The 23,862-nt window shown below is 34.8% G+C and overlaps 1 protein-coding gene across 3 annotated transcripts in view; it reads left to right on the top strand.

Moving 5' to 3' along the window:
• Positions 1–23,862, top strand: part of LOC144972793 (cholesterol transporter ABCA5-like) — a 59,768-nt gene that overhangs the window by 22,684 nt on the left and 13,222 nt on the right. For 2 of the 3 annotated variants that reach the window (XM_078914436.1, XM_078914437.1), the window contains exons 17-27: positions 116–211; positions 4,909–5,087; positions 6,056–6,275; positions 6,700–6,830; positions 8,135–8,389; positions 9,117–9,248; positions 10,667–10,819; positions 11,538–11,675; positions 18,255–18,344; positions 18,990–19,196; positions 21,323–21,367. In XM_078914436.1, coding sequence (XP_078770562.1) covers positions 116–211; positions 4,909–5,087; positions 6,056–6,275; positions 6,700–6,830; positions 8,135–8,389; positions 9,117–9,248; positions 10,667–10,819; positions 11,538–11,675; positions 18,255–18,344; positions 18,990–19,196; positions 21,323–21,367 — 1,646 coding nt within the window. The remainder of the gene's footprint in view (positions 1–115; positions 212–4,908; positions 5,088–6,055; positions 6,276–6,699; positions 6,831–8,134; positions 8,390–9,116; positions 9,249–10,666; positions 10,820–11,537; positions 11,676–18,254; positions 18,345–18,989; positions 19,197–21,322; positions 21,368–23,862) is intronic. The other variant, XM_078914438.1, reaches the window with a different exon arrangement.

The following is a 23,862-nucleotide window of genomic DNA, read 5'->3' as shown; positions in this document are numbered from 1 at the left end:
GCTAAAACTGATATATTGGAACATGATAATGTATCTATTTTTTTTTTATTCAAACAGTAAAATACTTTGATATGACATATAGTAAAATCTTTGTTACTAATTTATTTTTTTTCAGTTTTATTTGGAAAGCTGGATGAGTCATCCTCTAAATTAGGGATCAAAAGCTATGGGGTATCCATGACAACTCTTGAAGAGGTCTTTCTCAAGCTTGGTAAATGCATCTTTTTTGAGGATTTTTTTTTTACAAGTCATATAATTATGATTTGCAAATTTTGCATTTGTTGGATGTATTATTCCTTTATTTCAGAATCATAAGTGCTTTCATGTCCGTTTCACAGTATTTTAAAAAAGTTTATTGTTTCTATAGATTAAATTATTATATAAGAGGCAATATCAAACAAAAATTATTTTCTATTTCTGATTTGTTGAGAAATTTAATTTTCAATATTATAGTGTTTGAATAATCTTTCCCACTAGTTTAATAAAAAAAAAACATAAATTGTGCAGCTTTTACTGGTTGGATACACTGCTCGTAATAAAGATGATATTTAACCACAGCAACAAAAAAAAGATATATATATATATATATATATATATATATATATATATATATATATATATATAAGACAGTCGAACTTATGCTCACATCCACTTGTATAAGGCGGCCACTTGCCATGGCGGCCAGCCTTTGTGGCCGACCATTGCTTTTTCCTCTATTTTGTTACTGTATAAGGCAGCCAATCTATAATGCAGCAGCAGCCACTTATTTCTAGGACAAAAATTCCCTTGGACTTGTCTCAGACGATAAGATGATGTCTCTAATTGATAAAATTGAACTCATTCTTACTGGTGCTTAAAGGATCCATGAGTTACTAGATCCGTGAAACTCTCTTAAACAAATAAACCACTTTTTCACGCTACCTGCTTGTCTTTGCAATGGTCAGACGCTATCAATCTTTCATAAAATGAAAAATGGCATGGTAGATTGGTAGGTACTGTGTATATACTGTATATGTACTATCCTTTCACACAGACAAACATGCCTTTGGGCTTAATGATTGTGTGTGAAAATACAATTTGAAGATAAATCCCATCTTATTGTTTTGTCAAAGTGATCTTGTAAACAATCAGGTAACTGAGGACTGTCTGTTGTTTCAAATGATAATAAAAGACCAATTCAACAAGACAGCTATCTACAGTATCAACCAAAAAGCAAACATTTTATGGCTAGCTCAATTGATTAACCCTATTTTAAGGTCTCTTTTTTCCTCAATGAGGATCTGACGCGAGTATTATATCTCTTCTTCTTCTTCTTCTAGGTTCCATGCCTGGTCCAGGCTTCGGATACTGCATGAATTATCTCTCTCCATTCCTCCCTGTCTCTTGCCTTTTCAAACAGCTCTTGGATTGTTAGGCTGGTGAAGCCCTTCAGTTGGTCTATGAGTGTTTTTCTTTGTCTCCCCCGGGCGCGTTTACCAGGTATTTTTCCACAACTTGCCAGGTATTCATTCTTATCTTTCCTTACTATGTGTCCGAAAAAGGATAGTTGTCGATCCACTATTAAGGGCATTAGTTTCCTTTGTTGGTATGTTTGTTTTAGCACTTCTTCGTTCGTTTTGTGTGCAGTATACGATATTCTCTGCATCCTTCTCAAGCACCACATTTCAAAAGCTTCAATGTTCTTTTGTGTTTCTGCATTTGTAGTCCAGCTTTCGCATCCGTATAACAAGATTGGCCACACGTAGCACTTCAAGACTCGGAATCTAATCCCGAACGACATCTGTTTGTTTTTCAAAATGTTTCCCAGGTCCATGAAGGCCTGTTTGGCTTGAGTTATTCTTGCTCGTATGTCTCGGTTACATCTTCCATCTGTTGTCACTATTGAACCTAGGTATTTAAAACTTTCTACGTTGGTAAGTTGCTCGCCGTGAATCGTTATATTGCAGGTGTTGTTGTTTTCGGGGTTTTTCTGTATTACCATGCATTCCGTTTTGGTGATATTCACTTCCATTCCCTTGGCTTCACTATCTACTACCACTTTGTCAACAATCTTTTGAAGTTGGATTTCTGATGTTGCAATGAGTACCGTATCGTCTGCGTATCTTATATTATTTATGTTGTGACCTCCCACTTTTATTCCCTCCATATTATTTATGCCCCTCATGATTGTTTCTTGGTATAGATTAAACAGATCTGGTGAGGCAACACACCCTTGACGGACTCCTTTCTTAATAGGAATGGAATTTCCTGTAGAGTTTCCGATTTTGATAGATGCCTGCTGGGTGTAGTATAATGTTTGCATGAGTCTGAGGTCTTTCTCATCAGCGCCAATGGAGTGCAGTTGTTTTAGTATTTCTTCGTGGCGTACTCTATCAAAAGCTTTTTTGTAGTCGACAAAACAGAGGTATAGTGGGGTCTGAACCTGTATAGCTCTTTCACTTAAAACACGGAGGAGGTATATTGCGTTCCTTGTCCCTCTGTCAGGTTGGAATCCATATTGTTCTTCTGCGATTTCGGGGTTAATCTTATTCCTTAGCCTGTTGATAATTATACGCAACAGTATTTTGTTGATGTGGCTTATTAAACTTATAGTTCTAAAATTTTCGCATCTGACTGCACCTGCTTTCTTTGGTATTGCTATGAAAATAGAGTTACAGAGATCTTCTGGAATTTTCCCAGTATTGTATATATTGTTGAATAATATGTGAAGTTCATCAATTGCTAGATCTCCTAGGCTTTTTAATACCTCTACAGATATTTCATCAGGGCCTGTTGCTTTACCATCCCTCATTCGTTCCATGGCATGTTCAATTTCACTTTTGGTGATGTTTGGTCCGCTTAATGGTTCTTTGAATTTCAGTGGTGGTTCATTTCTATTTGGATCATTGTACAGTTCGCCTATGTATTCTACCCATCGGCTTTCTATATGTTGTTCTTCAAATAGCAGTTCCCCTTGTTTGTTTTGGATACAACTTCCTGCTGCTTTGCTTTTCCTTTTCCCTGATAGTTCTTTTATTCTTTGGTGAGCTTGTTGGGGGTTGGGTTTGTATTCTCTTTCGATTTCGCAGCATTTCCAGTCTAGATAGTTCTCGTGTGCCTCGATGCATTTGGATTTAATGTGGTTGTTCAATGTTTGGTATTCTGCAGACCCTCTGTTGCATTTTCGTCTTTCTTCAAATAGGTTTAGAATTTCATTTGTCATCCATTCCTTTTTGCTGTTTATTTGAGCTATTGGTAAATGCTTTTCTGCAGTTGCTTTGACACACTTTTGGAATATATCAAATTGTTTTTCACATTTTTCATTATCAGGTTCACTTTGGCTTTGTATCATGAGTGCATTTTCAAATTCTTCTCTCATTTTTGTTTGTATGCCATTGTCTTTGCATAACCTGTAATCCTCTTTATTCTACCAGCTGTTCTCTGAATAGCTTTAAACTTTATCCTTATTGTACAAACAACTGGGACATGGTCACTGTCTACATCGGCGCCTGGGTAGGTTTTGCAATTTAATATGCCATTTCTGAATCTTGATGATACTGCTATAAAGTCTATCTGGTTCCTTGCTCTGTCCCCTGGTGATTGCCATGTCCAGGTTCTTCTTGGGTGTTGTTGAAACCAGGTGTTTGAAATCATTAATTTATTTGTTCTACACCAACAGAAGAGGCGACAGATGCAGATATGACAGAGTTTTACCATTCACTAGACAAAGCAAAACGAATGTGTAAATCACAAGAAGTCCTTATGGTAATGGGGGACCTAAATGCTAAGATTGGCAGAGGCAGAGATGGTGACATAATCGGACCACATGGACTCGGAGACAGAAATGAACGAGGAAACATCTGGGCAGATTGGTGTAGAACAAATAAATTAATGATGATTATATCTCTATCCCCAATTAAAAGTTTTCTGTATGTTTGTCCAGATGACCGTACCCATAGGCTAAATGACAAGCTAGTACAATGAGTTGGTAAATAACACAACCGTTCTAAGTGTGCTGCCAAATCCTTTTGTCAATTCACAAATCAAAAACCAAAGGTTATTTTAGATCAAATTCAGGCATTTAGAGTCAAACAACATTGTTTTAGTTGAGATGATCATCATAATACATGTACTCAATTGGAATTAGACATGCCATAATTGTGATTGGGAGACCTAGTAGCTCATCGGTAGAGCCCTCGTGTCACACGTAAAGGAAAGGGGATCAATTCTGGTTAAAGCCGAGATTTTTTTCTGACCCCAGCCCCCGCCCCCCCCCCCCCCCCCCCCCCCCCATTGTCCACCCAGGAGTGATTGGGATAGCTGGGTCTGTTAGATCTGGAGGAAAGTACGTTTGCAATAGACTAATGTCATATCAAAGGATGGCAACCAATTGCTTTTGTTCGTTTAAGATAATAGAAACTGGAATAAACTCTTGACTCCATGGGTGTTATGGCTCTGGACTACCTACATATTCAAAGAGTTGAAACTTTAAGGTGAATGAGAGGGGGGGGGGGGAGGGAGGGAGGGAGGTAGGAATGGAAGCAGGACAAGAGAGAGAGAGAGAGAGAGATAGAGAGAGAGAAAGAGAGAGATAGAGAGAGAGAAAGAGAGAGAAAGAGAGAGAGAGAGAGAGAGAGAGAGAGAGAGAGAGAGAGAGAGAGAGAGATTGGGGGGGGGGGGATGAAAATTTGAGCAGTTAATCATAATTTGGACTCGGATCAGTTTCATGACAGTTAATCATAATTTGGACTCGGATCAGTTTCATGAAAAATTGCTATAACATTTGGACTCTTAGAAATTTCTGACTTGCACAAGTCAGCCAACTGTCTGAGACTGCCACTTTTCTGGGGTCCCATGGGTGGCCGCCTTATACAAGTTTGACTATATACAAAGCATTCAAATATAATTTTGCTTTTTGTACTATCTCAGAGGGAATTGATCAAAGTGATGATGCACAAGATGATGAGGAGTTGAATGGTCACTGTGGAGTGAATGATGAAAACACCAATGGGCTTATTGATTCAACAATGGAAAGTGCTCTATTTTCAAATGACCTTGTGACAGATGAAAAGGAACTTCAAAAGCAGCAATTTATGGTTTTGCTTTGGGTGTGTAAAAACATCTTAATGAATCCCTTTATTCATCCCATACTGGAAATCTTTCTCTAGGGTCTATTCCATGGGAAGACTGGAATAATCAGTGCAGCGCCGCAAATTAAGCTAAGGCGAGCTGACTTGCTCAAGGCCACACAGCGCACCAGCACATCATTATCACTACTACCTACTACCACCACCACCACCACATCATCATCATTATCACTACCACCACCACCACCACGACCACATCATCATCATCACAACCACCACAGCCACCACCAATTCATCGTCATCATCACTACAATCACTACTACAACCACCACCACCACCACCACATCATCATCATCATCACCTACCACCACAATTAAAGCCACCAAAACCGCCAGCACATCATCATCATCATCATTCATCATCACTACCGCCACAACTAAAACCAGCACCACCGCCACCACATCATCATCATCACTGCCACCACAACTATAACCACAACCACCACTGTTTTATTATCATCGTCACTACCACCAATAGTACAACAACCACCGCATCATCCATACCCCCACTACTACCTCTTCCACATCACCATCCCTACCACCACTACTACAACAACCACCACATCGCCATACCTATCACCTTTATTATAACCACAACCACATCACCATCCCTACCACCACTACTACAACAACCACCACATCGCCATACCTATCACCTTTATTATAACCACAACCACATCACCATCCCTACCACCACTACTACAACCACCACCACATATCCATCCTTACCACCAGCACTACTACAATAACCACCACCACATCACCATCACTGCTACAACCACCACCACATCACCGTCCCTCCCTATCACTGATACCAATACTACAACCACCACATTAGATCTTGAAAAATCTGAGAGAAGAAAAAGCTGACTATGGCAAAAGTGTTTGATGCAAAGTTTTAACAAATATTTATATTTTGCTTTATTTCAGATTCGATTCCTGTCTGTTATTCGGAATAAAAAAGTAGTATTTTCACAAGTTGTCTTGCCTGTATGTTTGGTGGTTGCTGGATTAGTGGTGAGCAAGGAACAGAACATAAGTACAGAATCTGACCCTACATCGCTTCCCATAAGCCTGAACTACTATGCAAACAGTACAGTTGGTTCAATGCAACCATCCTTACCTGGTCTTTTGGCTTTTGACTCTTTGAGTAAGAATTTTTTTTTCTTCTAAGGATAAATACATTTTTTAACAAGGATATATTAATGTACCATGTGGAGAAAAGAGAATTCGAAAAACTTATTGCTTTTAAGGAAATGAAAACTATGCAAATTTACCAACCATATTTAGATTTAAAAAATGAAGTTCATTCATTTCAATTCAGTATTGTGAAGTGCACTGAGTTTGTTAAAACCAGGAAACTGCGCTGTATAAATGTGCATATTTGTTTATAATATATGTTGTTTAATATTTCAATTGAATTATAGTTTTCATGAAGAAAAGCCAGAAGGTTGAGTTCCTTTTTGATTTATCGCAGAGTTTTCATTCTAGGAATAAAGATGGAGCATATTGCCCATTGTGTGCAGCATTATTTCATAGATATCAACTGTTGCTTCATTTACCATTTCTACTAGATACTTTTGATTCCAAAAATCAAATCTCTGAGTGGGAAAGAAGATATGATGTGGACTCCTATGCCCCTACAAATACATCATCTCTTAGACCGCATTATGTTGGAGTGCAGTTGGATGAGATGTCTGGAAAGGTAAACAATATAAGATATTTAAATATAATATTAATATAGTAAATGACTAAATGTTCCCAATGGCACCTCCCTTGTCAAGTACACACATGTGTACACGCAAACACACATACTTAGAAGGACAAATGCATATAGAATATTGATTCTCATCACTGCAAAAAGTTTTTATCTTTGGTCTTCTGGCTCTTCTCCACTCACTCCATTTCACGTGATTATTATGCTCTTGCATAACGCTTTGTCTCTAATATTTTAAGACCTTATTAATCCTTAACTCTAAGACCTTATTAATCCTTAACTCGCGGGTGGTTGGATGGGAGCATCACCCTTGAATCATATACCTATGATGTTCGCATGGTGTCGATCGATAGTGATGTCGTTTTTTTCTCTTTATAGCCTTCCTGCTTCTTTGGTTTGTGATTGTATTTTGACAGGATATTTTTTTTTTCTGTAATCTTCTGCTGTTTGTTCTTGGTTATTTATATTTAGCTTGATATCTTTAGGTTATGATTTGATTTAATTTGTACTATTTTTGTTGGATTGCTTGTTTTTTTTTGTTCAGCGGTCTCTCATATAACTCAATGTGTTGAAGAGACTAAGCAACAAACAAACAAAACAAAAAAAATCCTTAACTCGACTATAAGGTTTTAGCTATTTTATCTATTTTCTTTTTGCCTTTTTTAATTCAACATTTGCGTTTATCGCCTTTGTTTTCATCTCATTATTGATGAGCACTAAACACTAGTTACAAACATGCCCTTTTGAAGTAGTCTCTGAATCATTCATGTACATTTTTTTTGCACTTCTTCATTGCATCTGTCTACTTGTGAGAAATTCTGTTTTTATTTACACTGACTGTGCCATAGAATAGACAATAGAAATATTTGACATATTTTGATCGTTTATTAGAATCACTATCATTTTATTAAATGACTCCAATAACATTTTTTACCACCCTTTTATAATATTTGATGTTCATCACATCCATGCTAGTAAAATAAAAAGTTATTTACCAGTATTAAGAAACTTTTGTGTTGTTTCTGCCAAACTTTGTACCTGACTGATGTTCATATCGCATTTGTTATAGGCAAAGTAGCAACAACAAAAAGTTATTGAATAGCTGTAAATTGAGTCTCATGAATATGAAATGATAATCTACCAGTTTATTGCCTTAGATTCATAGCATGTTTAGTGGATATTGTGCTATATAAAAGCTGATTTTTTTTATCTCACTAAAATAACTTTGTTATGGGATATCAAGTATATCTACAAGAAAAAATATAATAAAATATTTTTTTTTTAATTTTAAGCTCCTGACTGCCTTTGTGGCTCTGTACAACCATACAGCCCTTCATGCAATTCCGGCTGCTGTATCCTTGGTCACAAATAGCCTTCTTAATGCTTCTGGTATTGCTACTAGTGTGAATGTTAGTAGTCATCCTTGGCCACAGACCGGAAGGAAACTTCAGTATGATTCAAACACAATGACTGCAGGTATTCTGGTCGGCTTGGCATTCATCCTGATCATCCCTGGGTTTAGCACAGAAGTTGTAAGGGACAGGGAGGTATGTTCTGTTAGAAAACTAAGCTCAATTATGATAATCGATAGTTGGCATAATGTATAGTCATTAAAATTTCATGGCTTAGAATCCTTGTGAGCATGCTTGAATTTTCCCCCTATGCAGGGATGTCTTTTCAAAAAATGTATTTGTTTTGAAAAATACTCTTGAATCATTTTGAAATCAATATACCAAGTTATCTATATTGGTTGACTACATTATGCAATAAAAATGAACAATAACTTTACTTTTTCAAAATCTGAAGCATTACACTTCAAATTAGTGCACATATATTTTGTGCCAAAGATAGAAAAGCACATTACGTTGGGGAAAAACTACAGAAAGTTTATTATGCGTCATCAGTATTGTAATAAGCAAGCTGCCATTTATGTTTTTACTTTACATTGAAGTTCAAGATTGGAACAGTCTAGACATTCCGGACGCACTTTATAGCCGACACTTAATATAAATTGTTTACACATGTAGCTGAATATTATAATTTTAAAATTCTTAGACCAAAGTAATAAATTGTCAAATTACAAATTAAATGCAATATTTGTTGGGGGTTTGATTCTGAATTATTATTTGTTTGTTATTAAATTAACAATTTATAAATCTGTCTCAAATTTGTCCTTGCTATTATTTGGCACGGAATATTTTTTCATCATCATAATATAATATATCTCTATGATTAAAAGAAAAAAGAAAATAAATACACGAATTATCATTTCAGTGCAAACTCAGGAGTCAATTGAGAATAGCTGGTGTTGGTTTCAATGTCTACTGGGGAACGATCTATCTAATGAATTTTGCAATTTATATAATTCCAAGCTTGCTGATTGTCATAATTGCTCTAGCCATTCAGGTAATCTTTTGTTAAATTTGTTTTGTGTGTTTCTGTATCTTTTATTGCTATTTTATATATTTATTTGTTTCTTTCTTTATTTCTCTATTTTTAAAAAGTTCACTTTAAGAAATTGAATTTCACCCTAAGAATAATCAGTATTTAGTTAAAATTGTCCATGAATTTAATTTTGCTGCTGATTGTGATTGCTGTTTTTATTGTCCTCTTCTTTTCATCCTCCTTCTAAAAGAGCTTTATTGTTAAAAAAAACAAATAAGAAAAAAAAACTCAACAAAACAACAACAAACACAACAAGAAAACAATCAAACCAAGGCAGAAACAAAACAAAAGAAACAAAATATTATGGGTGAAACTGTTTCAAGTTCAAAGCAAAAAATCTATATTTAATGTCATCAGTCTGGCATAAATTAACTTTTACATCATTAAATAATATTCTATATAGATTTGCACATGGTCAATCCAAATTTTTATCTATAGTAAATTAAGATTCTCTACAATATCGCTTTATTTCACAGCTTCCATACTAAAAATATTCACTCATGTATCGATACGCTATCTCCAAGATAAAGGTTGGCCACAGGTTGAGGTGCATATGATGTTATTTAAATTTTTTTTAGGTTGATTTTTAAAAAAAGAACCTTGACTTACTGCTTATCCAATCATTTTACTCATAACTTTTCAATGTACTGTATTTGATTTTTAAAAAGAATTCCTTGACTTAAACCATTTTTTAAACATATAAAAACAAATTGAGTTAATAACATCATGAAAACCTTTTGTTGCAAACTGACTTGAGCAATGAAAGGAGGGTCATCTCCTTTTTTTGGTTCAAATGACAGTTATAATGAGTATTTTAAGAACATGTCTTGTAGTAAAACTATTGAAATGTTTTACTGCATTATATTTGCATGCAATTGATCCACACACCCAACAATTGCAAGCAACAATAGTGGGTGATTCTCAATGCAATTCAGTCAGTGCGAGTGATAAACAATTTGATATGATGCTGTTTTTTTTAATATTTTACTCAAAGCTTTATTTAGGTTTCTTTTTTTTTGGTTAAGCTAATTTCAACTTCATTAATTATCCTTGTTGATAAAGTTGAACAGGAATTTTTTGTCTTTGTTGAATTCAAGTTTCTTAGATTATTCAGTTAGAACTGAACGTGTGTTAAAAAATGAAATTTGAAAAATTAAATGAAATATCAACGGGATCTCCTATTGTCTCTCCCCTTCACACATATAATGGAAAAGAATCAAATCATTTTTTACGTATCTCTCTTCTTCACAATGTAGAAGTTGTGATGAGATCGAGCATAATTAGATATAAGTACCTACTTAATTACTGAATTACTCGCCTTGAATCTTTTCCATGACAAATATCTATACATTCCCCTACAATTTTCTTTTGTCTCACAGATACCTGGCCTGAATTCCGCTGGAGCTATAGGTGCCCTGCTCCTCTTGTTCCTTTGCAACATTCCCTTCCTCTGCTTTTTCGCGCTCATTCTTTCATTTATGTTCAGCAAAGCTGATAGCTGTAATACCTATCTACCGTTTTTACTTAACATGGTAAGTCATTATGTGAAGATTCATGCCTAAGTATGGTTAGTCACAAAGTTGCCTTTTGTCTCAACTTTTTGCGAAATCTAAGGACATTGAATATGTCAGTGACTTTATCTCCAGTCAACTAGAGCTTTAAAAATGGACCAAATGTTTCTTAAATGTCCTTAAGTCATAAGTAAAAATAACATTTCAGTAATAAAGAATATTTTAGAAAATAAAAAGAATAACAGAAAATAACTTGTATTATATGTTGATTATTACAAACAAGCTTGGTTTAATGAAGATATTTGCATTGATCATCTTTGTTCTTTCCACATTCCTAATGAATGTTTACTGGAAAAAAAAATAAAAATAAATATCATATTTTAAATTGCAATATATATATACCTATGCGTGAACAGCGCTGCAAAGTGAGTTAGGACGAGTTGACTTACTCAAGGCCACGCAGCACGGCGAGAATTGAACTGGGTACTGTCTCTGTACAAAGCAAAGACCTTACTGCTCTGCCACTCTGCCCCTAGTAGGCATGTCTCGTCCCACCTGTTCAGTGTTGCTGTTGGTTTGGGACCCCTTGTAAAAGCACTTTGGGCACATTTAATGGTTATTGTGCTATTTAAAAAAAGTTAAGAAAAATATACTTTCATGACTATTTTTTCTCTCTCTTTTTTTTTTCTTTTTTTTTGAAATTCATCAATTTTCCGCCTTTTACCTTTACGCTGAGCAGGCTGCCATTCTCCCATATGTGACAATATCTACGGTGGATATGGTGACTGAAACTAATGTAGCAATTGTCTTGCATTATGTTATGTGTGTCATAGATCCCCCTTATATAATCATGGGTGGATTCTACTTCATTGCAAGGGTAAGTAGATGTTAATTGTAAACTCTAAAATGAATCAATTTTTCATTTGAATCATAAGGGCATCGAGTGTAAAGGGCTTGGAATAGATTGGTTTTGCACTATAAAAGTTCTCTTTTTTATTCAAATATTCTTGTATACCTCCAAAAAATAGAATCGACAATTAAACAATTTGCAAAAACTTAGATAAAGATAGATAATTTATATGTTACCATGAAGATGAATGCCTTTTTAAACTTCTCTTACAATATGATTATTCTTGAGGATGTGCTCAAAGTTTGTCAAGTTTATGTCACGTACTTTACCTTCACATACCGGATTTATATCCTATCACACAAAGACTTTCTCATCACTTCATCAGCAATTCAAAAATCAGATACTCCACCGGGCTCCGTCACATCAACGAATTCCAGCAGCCATTTGCATAAACACATGAATGCAAATAAAGATTTTTTTTCTTGAACAATACACAGATGGAACAATTACAACATGACACTATAGACATCGAAACCCAACCCCACATCTTTTCAATGCATTTTCAAACATACACAAGAGCACTGGGAAGTTTGAATGACTGGACTGACAGGGATTTGTGTGGTTTGATAGATTTGAATGATTTGTTATAAGATTTAGGGTAATGGGTGCATTGTGCCTTTTGCATCTTATGGACTTGAACTTGAGGGAAATAAAAGTTCCACATTTGAAAGCAATTTCGTGCTCATTTTTCATTTATAAGTCTTCACCTTCTCCGCACCATGCACCATCAAATATTGTAATGCTCTACCAGAAACACGTGGGAACATTACTGACTTGAATATCTTCAAATGAATAGTACATTGCACCTTGGATATAAGGATCTTTGATCCATTGAAATGTCGGGATTCAACAAAAACTAACATCCATGATTTTTTTTTTCTTTTTTACACAACTAAAGCCACTTTGTATTCAATAAGATTCATAACCTTGGCTACATCAAAGTAATTGAAACCATGAAGGGTATGCGAGTGGAGACAATACTGGCATGTTTAAAATCTTGCATTGCTTTTCAAACTCAGTGATCTTTATTACACACCTGCATTGTTTGGTATACTACTTTTACATTATAATACACTACCAATCAGGGCATTTGGGTAAGGATGGCGTATTGCATTTGTGTGTCAGTATATGGAAAATAGTAGTGTAAATCGTTGCAAGCAGCAGGGACACTTGGTCACACCGCAATGAGATGATCTTGTCTCTCTTAGCATTGATGTGGGAGCATGGTAGGTTAGATATGTATGCATATCATTGCAAATGAAGATGAGAGGTGAGGTGTGAAGAAGAATTGGATTCATGGGAATGAAAAGATTACTTTTCTGAGAGGATAATAATAATAATAATAATAATAATAATAAATAATAATAATAATAATAATAATAATAATATAATAATAATAATAATAATAATAGTGGTATAGATTTATAGTGCGCCAAACATCCCTTCATCAGGAGGGCTCTGGGTGCATAACATAGATTAGCTTAATCATTAAGCCCTAACACAGTACACGAACAATGCTAATTATACACATAATCAAAAGAAAGCCTGTCGGAATAAGAATGTCTTCAATCGACGCTTGAATTCCTCTAGTGAAGACGAAGAACGTATATCTAGTGGTAGTAAATTCCACAACCTTGGACCAGAATACTGAAAGGCGCGTTCACCAGCCTTCACTCGACAGCGGGGTGTTTTCAATTTGAGGTCGTTCGTTGATCGAAGCGATCGCTGTGGGTTATAGCGTTCAACGAGGTTTGAGAGATATGCTGGTGACGAGCCCTCCAGGCATTTGAAAACGATAGTTGAAGATTTATTTTAATCAGCTGGTCCACTGGCAGCCAATGCAGCTGCTGTAGTAATTCGGGAGCTGCAGTTTTCCTGTCTTTCTGCAGTACAACGCGGGCTGCCATGTTCTGTATTTTCTGGAGTTTGTTTATTTTGTCCTTTGTGAGACCAACAAACAGTGCATTGCAGTAGTCCATTTTCGGGAATATCAAAGATGTTACCGATTTGTTGCAAGTTTCCCTATTAATAAATGGTCTGTTGTTCTGCTATTTCTTAGAATGCAGATAGCACTTGTTCTCACATTGTTAATATGTTTGTTCATAGACAGATCACTCTCTAAGGTGATACCGAGATTTTTTGCTGATGTTGTGATTTGTCATTATCGTTGATTGTCAGTGCCAGTGTTAATGGATCTGTCTTATTATTGGAACTAGCAATGAATAAGGCTTCAGTCTTGTCGCCATTTAATTTTAATCTATTTGCAGACATCCATCTCATCACATGGTTGATGCATTGTTCATAAACAGTTATCTTTGAAACTATATCGGATTGCAAACACATGCTATATATCTGGGTATCGTCGGCGTACATATGGTAAGCTAGAGAATGTTGCTCTAAGATTCTCACAACAGGGGAAGTGTAAAGTACAAAAAGGAAGGACCTAAAACGGATCCTTGAGGTACACCAAAATAAAGGTCATGCTCTGACGAAGTTACTTCCCCAATTAAAACTGACTGAGGTCTTTGAGTAAGACATGATGCAAACCAGTTTAGAGCAGTGCCTGATATGCCGAAAGTAACTTGTAGCCTTTGAAGTAGTATGGCATGGTCGATGGTGTCAAAGGCCGCCGAAAGATCGAGAAGACTAAGGAGGGTGGTTTTTCCTTTATCAATAATTTGCAGCAAGTCATTTGTGATTCTCATCAATGCTGTTTCTGTGCTATGATTTTGCCGATAGGCTGATTGATAGCACTCGTCGAAGTTATTATGTTTCACGTGACAAGAAAGTTGTTTTAGTACAATCTTTTCTAGAATTTTGGAGATGAATGGTAGATTTGATACAGGCCTAAAGTTTTTAAAATTATCACTGTCAAGTCCCGCTTTCTTCAACAATGGCTTCACCAATGCTTTCTTGAAGCTTTCTGGAACAACTCCCACCCTTAATGATTGATTAATCAATTCAGTGATGTAAGGTGCAAGTTCATCAATACACTCCTTCAAAAGGGATGTTGGTAAAGGGTCGAGCCTACATGATTTGCTAGGACTAGAGAGAATCGTTTTCTTTGTGTCATTTATTGAAATTTCTTTGAAAGATGTTAAGGGTTCACCATAAAAAGAGGTTTATACTGCTTCTGTTTCGTCTGTGTCAAGTTCACTCCGCATCATTGTCATTTTATTTATGAAATACTCTACAAAGCATTCCACGAGTTGCTTTTCGTCAGTGTGGTGTGGCAGGCTTGTTTTGATCTCTTTGCCTAGAAGCTTATTTGAGATTTTATAAAACTACCTCGGACTTTTTATGTTATCAATTTTATCAAGATAGTAGATACGCTTTGCCTTAATTGTCACCTCTTTGAGTCTTTGTTTGAATGATGTTTAAATTTCCTTATCAATTGTCAGGCCAGATTTTTTCCATTTCTTCTCCGTTTTTCTTTTCTCTTTCTTTATACGTTTTACCTCCAAATTGTACCATGGTGATTCTTTTCTGATGTTCACAGATCTTGTCGTGAGAGGTGCCAGCTTATCCATAACACTAATAATTGCTTTATCAAAATTGTCAACAGTCACTTCTTTCTCACAATATGTAGTTAGAGAGTGAGAGAGGTCCGCTTTAAATAGTTCTATGTCAATTTTCTTCAAATCTCTCGAAACAACTATTTTTTTTGTTTTTGTGTCGTGTACTGTCCCCCCTATGATGCCAAAAGATATTAAATGATGGTCTGAAATGCAAAGATCATCTACATTGATAGGTGTTGCTAGTTGCATGTCATCGCTGGGCAATACCCAGTCAATAATGTGACCACACCGATGTGTCTTTTCATTGACATGCTGTGTCATGTGATGTGACGAAAGTAGTTTATTTATATTTCTTATATCCAGTGTGTCTCGATCAAAGTGCAAGTTGAAATCTCCAACAATAATATTTTTCTTTGACTTCATGTCAAGGCGAAGAAGGAAGTCCCCGAATTCATCAATAAATAGTGATGTTTTTAATCTATTATTTGCACTGGGTGGTGGCCTATATATTGAATGAAGCTTGACTGAGTCATGTTTAAAATCAATGACCATTCCTACCGAAAAATTGTTGACATCATGATTAAATCTAATGGTCAAATTTGACCTATAGACCACTGCAATTCCTCCCCCTCTCCTTCCTTTTCTCGGAAATGACTGAGTTGTATGTGTGAGTGGTGTTAAATCCGACACAATTGCGTCATCCCCATTCTCCTTTAACCATGTTTCAATTATTATGAGAATGTCAATAGATCTCTCCTCGATCATATGTTTAATGTCTAATGTTTTATTGCGGCAAGACTGGGCGTTTATTGTCGCCACTTTTAAAATTGGAAGTGATTTCTTTTCACTCATAAGTGGTATAATTGTCTGTGTGGTAGGTGGCTGTGGTGTTTTATTTTTAGGGGTGGGCCGATGGCCACACTTTGTTGGGATGGCCCTTTGTTTTTGTTTCCCTTTTCGACTGAATCGATGTTTCGGTTCACTTGTTTCAACACGGTGATTGTATTCGCTTTCGAGGATATGATAGCGAGTCATGATGAGGCAGGGGGTGGAGTGAGGTGGAGAAATGACTTACTTGACTTGACTTAGATGCCTTTCGCGTCTCGACCGAAAGATCGGGTCGCCTTGGCTGTTTCCAGTATTTCCTGTGTGAGGTGTCTCCAATATTGCCGGTCCTCTGCTAGGGTTCTCAGATTTTCAAGGTCACCTGCCGTTATGAGACTAATGCTTTGTCCAAGTGTTGTGAGGTTTTTGTTTAGGATCACAGGGAGTGTTGTGATCGGTCTTCCTCTGAAAAGGTTCCCGTGTTTTTGGAAGTATCCCGACATGGCTTGGTTAGCTGGTATGTTTTTGTCCCTGCGTAGTATGTGACCGAAAAGTTGCCATCGTTGTTGTAAAATGTCAAGGGAGATTGGTCTTTCTTTTGTGATCTTATAGAGTGTTTCATTTGAGATCTTTTTTTGGGTATTTGATGTCCAGTACCCTTCTTAGCTGTGTGCGATGGAAGGCATCCAGATGTTCTTCTTCGGATTTTGTCAACGCCCAAGTGCCGCAGTTATACAGAAGTACCGGTTTTACAAGAGCATGGTACAGTTTCAGTTTGGTTTTTCTCTTTATTTTGTCACCTCTAATCCATACATTGGTGAGTTTACTGAGTGCGGCGTTTGATAGCTGTTTTCTTCTTTGTACATCCTCGGTGTCTCCAATTAGTGAGCCGACTTTCTTTGTTCTTTTCCATTCCTCTTTGTTCCTCGATATTGTTGTAAATTCGGTTTTATTGGCATTGACTTGGAGGTTATATTTCATGAGGGTATTTTGTATGATGTCTATATTTGCTGGTGTTGATCCAATAAAATCGACATCATCTGCATAGGCGATTTCTCTAGGGATTGCATTCTCAATATGAGTCGTTGGTTTTGGAATGACTTTTCGAACTTCTTTCAGAGCGTGTTCTAAGTATATTGTGAACAGAATCGGGCTCAGACTATCTCCTTGGGGGGTCCCGATGTTACTTTCGAACTGCGTCTGTTTTGTGGCCCCGTATATCCTTGGTTGTATCTTTGTGTTGCTGAGGAGAAATCGGATTATTCGGAGCTCGTCTTCGTCTACTATTTCTGTTAATATCTCCAAAAGTTTTCCTCTGTCGATCGTATCAAAGGCTGCGGACATATCGATTCCGGTTATTGTTATGGATATGTTTTCTTTGAGTGCCTTTGCTGCCAACCATTTATGTGTCCATACAACGTCCGATGTGCTTCGGTCTTGGCGAAACCCGCTTTGGCTATGTGATAGATATTTTTCTATTTTCGGTCTAATTCTGTTGAGGACAATAGTTGACAGTGTTTTTCTTATGGTATTCAGTAATGTTATTGGGCGCAGGTTGTTTACGGGTCCTTTCGTTTTTCCTGGTTTTTGTATTGTAATTAGGACACCGCTGTTTATGTCCTAGTCTTTGTGTGTTGAGAATGTTTTGTTCATTATGTTTGCAATGCTCAGATCCAGGGAGAGGGTACCGCATTTCAGCAATTCAGCGGGAATTTCATCTTCGCCTGGGGATCTGTTATTGTTTAGGCACTTTATGCTATTTCTAACTTCAGTTGTTGTGATGCGGTTGTTTAGGTCTCTAGGGTTTCTGGAGAAATGACCCAATAATATTAAACCTCTAACTTTAAGGCAGTCAATAACACATTAACCATCATGCAATCATCAACAAAATTAGATGCATGACCTAGGTGTGTAAGATGTACATATTCTAGCATATTTATGTCAAAATTGACTCCCCAGATTTAACAAAACTTCTTTTATAACTAAATTGACTCCTAGGCCCATCGACTTTGTTATAACCGAGATGCACTGTATTGGACCATTCTGCCAAAAACACGAACAATGACTGACAGATTCAACATCTAAAACAATGCTTATAATTTAGTCCTCTTTGAGACTCTTTCATTATATTTATTCATTTGTTCAGTTCTCAGACTATATATTTAATCATATATGCCACTAACTTTGGTTTTATAAATTTCAGGTCAACCTGTTTGCAACATTCTCAGGGAAAGAAGTAGACGATGCATCCTATTTTGACCCCGATAATCATACTCTGATTGCCATAATTATGGTAAGATGCAGTTTAAAGATTCATCGCATTTTGCATTCGATTATATTCAATTATAGTTAGGGCTGCTTAATAAGAACAACACCATTATTAACACAAGCCATTCCAATTAATCAGCATGTCTAATATAATAACATATTCTGTTGATTGCCTCGACAATTGGAACAACCTATCAATACCACTCATATGTCGATTTTTAGTTATTTACTAAAATGTTTTCTTTATTCTTTTATAACATTCATTTTAACAATTATCAGAATAATGAAATTCATAACCTGATTATTAATTATTCTAGAGCCCACTCTTTTTGTTTTAACCATTGTTTTTCCATGTCAATGTTACGGCCTCACATTAGACCCTAATGATTGGAAAAATAGTTTTTATCATTAGTAGTTCTTGGAAAGTTTAGTTTTTTAATTAATTGATTAATGAATTCATGAATTAATTAATTAATCAAAAGAGATTTTGTCGTTCACTCGAGGCTCCATTATCATGGTGAGAATACTATATCTGCTTTTATTCTTAGTATGATTATCTGACAAAGTCTATGAAAAAATTATAAAAAGTGGAAAAGTTGAATTGTTTAATATCTCAGAATTATTAATATATACATTATTATTTATTTAACTCATGACATCATAATTTTAGCCAATAGTTCACATGATATGGATGTACTGGCTTCTTCGTGTCTTGGATGTCGTCAAAACTGGTGGAAAAGTCAGAGAAGCTTTTCCTTGTTTTTCAAAGACAAAGGATCTATCATCTGTACCTAACAGTGATGCAATTCAGAATGAGGATAGTGATGTTCAGGCAGAGCGTTCACGGATAGATGCACTTTTAACCCAAGCTCCTGAGGTAAGTACTTTTTACTTAATTCATATTTTTAGATTGAATGAAACCTCAAACTCCTTGCCTGTTTCTCCCTTCCAACAATGATTCTTAAATTTAAAGTTTTGCACATGCCTCTCTTTTAGAATATTTTTAGGCTTATAGCTAGCAAGAAACAAATTCTTTCTCATCATAGTCGTGATGGAGAAACAACTCTCAACAGGTCAGAGCTTGACAATCTTAAGCTCACTTAATTAGTTGAGCACATGTGGGAAGGAATTGTAATACACTGTAACAAATATTGGAATGGATTAACGCCAATGGTACTCACCCACTGAACACTATCCTGTGTATTTGAAGTGAACCATCTTAATGCTCAATTTCCAGTATTTTCCAGAACTTAGAAATTGTGTGATTCTTTCTATAGCTTTCTAATTACAATGGGATATACCATACCATTTGAAAGATCAAAATTTCCCCCTTGCAACTCTTACTGAATTTCTGATGAGAGAGGTGATTTTGTCTTTGTTTTGTGTGTGGTCGCTTGTTATTATTATTCAGTTAGCTTCACCAGAAAATAAGATAAAACCCATTGGGGGGGGGGGGGGGGGGGGGGGAACCCCAAAATACTAAGATGTATGCCTTACAAAGATATTTCTGACATTTTAATAATAATGATAATGTAAATCATTTATACCGCACCTTTTCCATATACAAACAAGTCTCTTTCATACAAAGAAAAATATAACTATAAAACAGAACCTGATTTAAGCCCATGAATTATTTTCTTATAAAATAGGTCTTAATATTTGTCTCAAAAGTACCTTGTGCATTGCATTTTCTTAAATTTGAAGAGAATTCCAAACAGAAAGGGCAGCATGAGAAAAAGACCTATCAGAAAAAAAAAATTGGAGCCTTTTTTTGGAAACAGTTAATATGAGATAATCACTAGATCTATTATTTTATTTGGTAGATCACATATTACAGTCATCGAATTGCATCATAGTTAATGAAAAAATGCTGGGAATTCAGTCTATGAGCAAACCTCACTCCAATTTCAATAAATACACAATACAATTGATAACTTGAAAAGGTGTAAATGATATTATGCATTACAGGTAATAAGGAGGATAGATCCCTAGTCAAGAGTTTTTCTAGCTCTTCATGTATTATCCTTACTGCTTTGTATAGCATTGTGTCATTCACACCTTTTTGAATTCTTATCGTGCACCAGCGCCTGCTCCCAACTTTTTAACTTTCATTACAGAGGCAGTGAAGCAAGTGGCTTTTACAACAATAGTGAAACCCAAGGTTGTACGGCTTTGCTCTATGACGGGAGATCATATATGTCCATTAAAAAAAAACAATTGATAAAAGACATAGGCTCGTGATTAAGGTAGTCAGAAGAAGATAACTGTAAGAAAGTCACAGACACTTTATTAAGATCCCATGCTTTCGAAACTGATATTCTTGCCACAGCATTATGTGCAAATCCCATACTCTTCATGCACATCTCTTTTACTTGACACTCATTTTTTGCAACCTCTGTGAATTACCATATCCCCTGTTTCCCGAATTTTTTAACGATTCCCATTTTGCAACGATGTATGAAGTTAGATATGAGGCATAAAAGTCTCTCCCTTTATTTTTAAGAAATATATGAGCTTGAATAATTTTGTCTCCTTGTGATTATACAGTAATTCTTTAATATTTCTATCAGTTTACATGTACACAAATTCATGAAAATGATGGTCTAAACTTTATGAAGAGAAATAACTAATCAATTGAATTCTGTACTGTAATGATTAATTGTGTAGTAATTATTCTTTATTTACACTGTAAATGAGAAAGAAAAAAGATCTGTTAAAATTTAAGTTAGATGTGACTATGAAATGAACAAATTTCACGTTAGCGCAAAACATTTTAGATATTTGTTTTATGCAACTTGTAATCATCCATATCACAATACTTATGCATAATTTAATTTTGAAACTACTTGTGATAATGGCAAAAATACAACCAGGAGGGTAAGTTTTATTTGTTTGCACCCATAGATCTATTGAATTGAAGTGATGATGCTTTAAACAGATAATTCCTTACACTGTGCCTAAAATTAAGAGTTTTGTGTCGTTTTTTCTTTTTTAATCTAACAGAGGTACTCATCCAATAATATAGGTATGCAGCAGGTTAATCCAAAGGTATGACATAGACATTGTGCATAGCATTGTAAATGAGATAATTTTTATTTCTCTAATACTCTCCTCTTAGTTTACAATGTGAAATATATATATATATATATATATATATATATATATATATATATATATATATATATATATATATATATTTCACATTGTAAACTAAAAGGAGAGTATTAGAGAAATAAAAATTATCTTGCCTTTATAATATTGATATTTGATTTCAAATTAACCGCAAACCTTCTCTGAATTTAAAACAAGAAAAGAAAAGAAAGTGAGGTATTCACTGAGTATATTATTTCACCTTTTGGCATGGGCATTTTTAATTGCTTCGGCTTGTCGAATTTATATTCAAGGTAAGCATGGGTCATATAGATACCATGATTAAATTTGTCGTTCAATTTTGTAAAACCATATTATTTCATATTGTAACAATATTTCAGGTTAGTAGAACTTTAAAGTCTGATGTCACCTAATCCTATACAAACAATACTCTATTTGATTTCAACTCAACATCATATCATATCAAATTTAACCAGTGACAGCGACCAGGGGTTCATTAACCTAAATAAAGACGTATAGCTATTATTTATCTCATTGTGTCATTGAACAGATGTGCAGTCATAACCAATTATATTGTTGTAGTATAGTGCAGATTACACCTTTGTCTTTAGCAATTCATGTTTCCAGCTTTTTAAAAAATTAATTATTTCTGATTAACCTCCTTTTTTAAAAATAATAAATATTTTCTATAATTAATGTTTAAATGTCAATGAGTTTTAAGTTATCTGTACTATGAAAACTGTTTAAGTAAAATGCTGTTGCATAAGCATACATTATTGTGTGAAATTAATTTAATTGCATAACCAACGGAATTTAATTCAGCATGCCACAAAGACTTTGAAAAAAAAGCAAGGAAGACACAAATGAACCCATAATTGCAGTGTTGCTAGGTACCTTTGCAAAAATTCCGCCAACTTTATCCTACTTCACCTACGCCATTTGCCCAAAATCCACCATTTGATTTAAAACACTTTTAATCAACAATAGTGTATTGTCTCAGAATAAAAAAATTATGTTACTTAACGCTACCCAATTATTTACAACTGTATACACGCTATTTTTTTAAAAGACATGACGATTCGAGGTTGATATTCCCCAAATTCACATCATGGGCTGGATTCAGTTCAGCCTCAAGATTCTCTAAAAGTCAGTTTAGAGGGGGGGGGGGGGGGGGGGGGGGAGGGGGGGGGGGAGAAAAAGTAATTAGACTTGATTGCTATACTTTTACTTTTTTAAAGGGTATACAAATCATCCCGCCAAAAAAAAGTCTGCCATCCGCCAGGTCATTTTTTCCCTGCCATGCAATGATAAAAATCCGCCAATTTGGTGGAAAATTCGCCAACCTGGCAACACTGCATACTTGCTTAATCAATTGAACAGGTACTTTCCATTGTTGTGGTGTGGAAGGGTCTCATCACCTGGAAGAAGTCGAAGGAGTCGTCCAGTTAGCTTCATTCATAGAGCCATATAGCAAAAAAAATAATTTTTTAATGAAATAATAATAATAATAATAATAATAATAATAATAATAATAATAATAATAATAATAATAATAATAATAATAATAATAATAATAATAATAATAATAACAATAATAATAATGATAAATAATAATAATAATAATAATAATAATAATAATAATAATAATAATAATAATAATAATAATAATAATAATAATAATAATAATAATAATAATAATAATAATAATAAGTAAATAAATAATTTTAAAAAGGCAAATAAGACACCATATTAATACAAATATTACACATATTTTACTTTTATGTTTGTTTAACTAAAATGTTCCCAGAAAGTTTTTCTTGTTGACTCGCGGCCAAGGGTTGTTTCTTTTTTCAATGTTAAAAATGGTTTTCAGATTTCTTTTAGAATAAATTGTCCCTAAACCCTATCTCGGCTATTATTTATTTTAGTTCTACCTTAAGAAATAAGATGTGGTCTCGTAATATAAAGAGGTAACAATATGATATAAATTGTCTAGTTCATCGAGTTTAAGTTTAAGACATTCTGAAGTTATTTATCCGGCATTTCTCTCTTAACAAAAATATTTCTATTGTAACTCTGTCATCACAGCGACTTAATTCACTTTTTTATTATAAAGATTAAACCAAAAAATAAATAAATATATAATACAAGGGGATAGTCAAATTGAATAATGTCTAGATGAATAGAATTAAAAGGTATTGAACTATGCATTGCATGATATATATATATATATATATATATATATATATATATATATATATATATATATATATATATATATATATATATATATATATATATATATATATATATTATATTTATTATCTCACCTTTTAACAAACAAAAAAAGAGATTGCCGCCAACAAATTTGTTTCAGCCGCCAATGGCTTCATCGGGGCAGCGAAATAAGTTGCATATATTTTGTGTTCTTT

This window comes from Berghia stephanieae, chromosome 5, assembly GCF_034508935.2.
Source record: "Berghia stephanieae isolate SIO BIC M18660-M18661 chromosome 5, UCSD_Bste_1.3, whole genome shotgun sequence".
NCBI classification, from domain to species: Eukaryota; Metazoa; Mollusca; class Gastropoda; order Nudibranchia; family Aeolidiidae; genus Berghia; species Berghia stephanieae.
The sequence above is the reverse complement of the archived record's forward strand: the minus strand, read 5'-3'. Positions and strand labels throughout refer to the sequence as shown.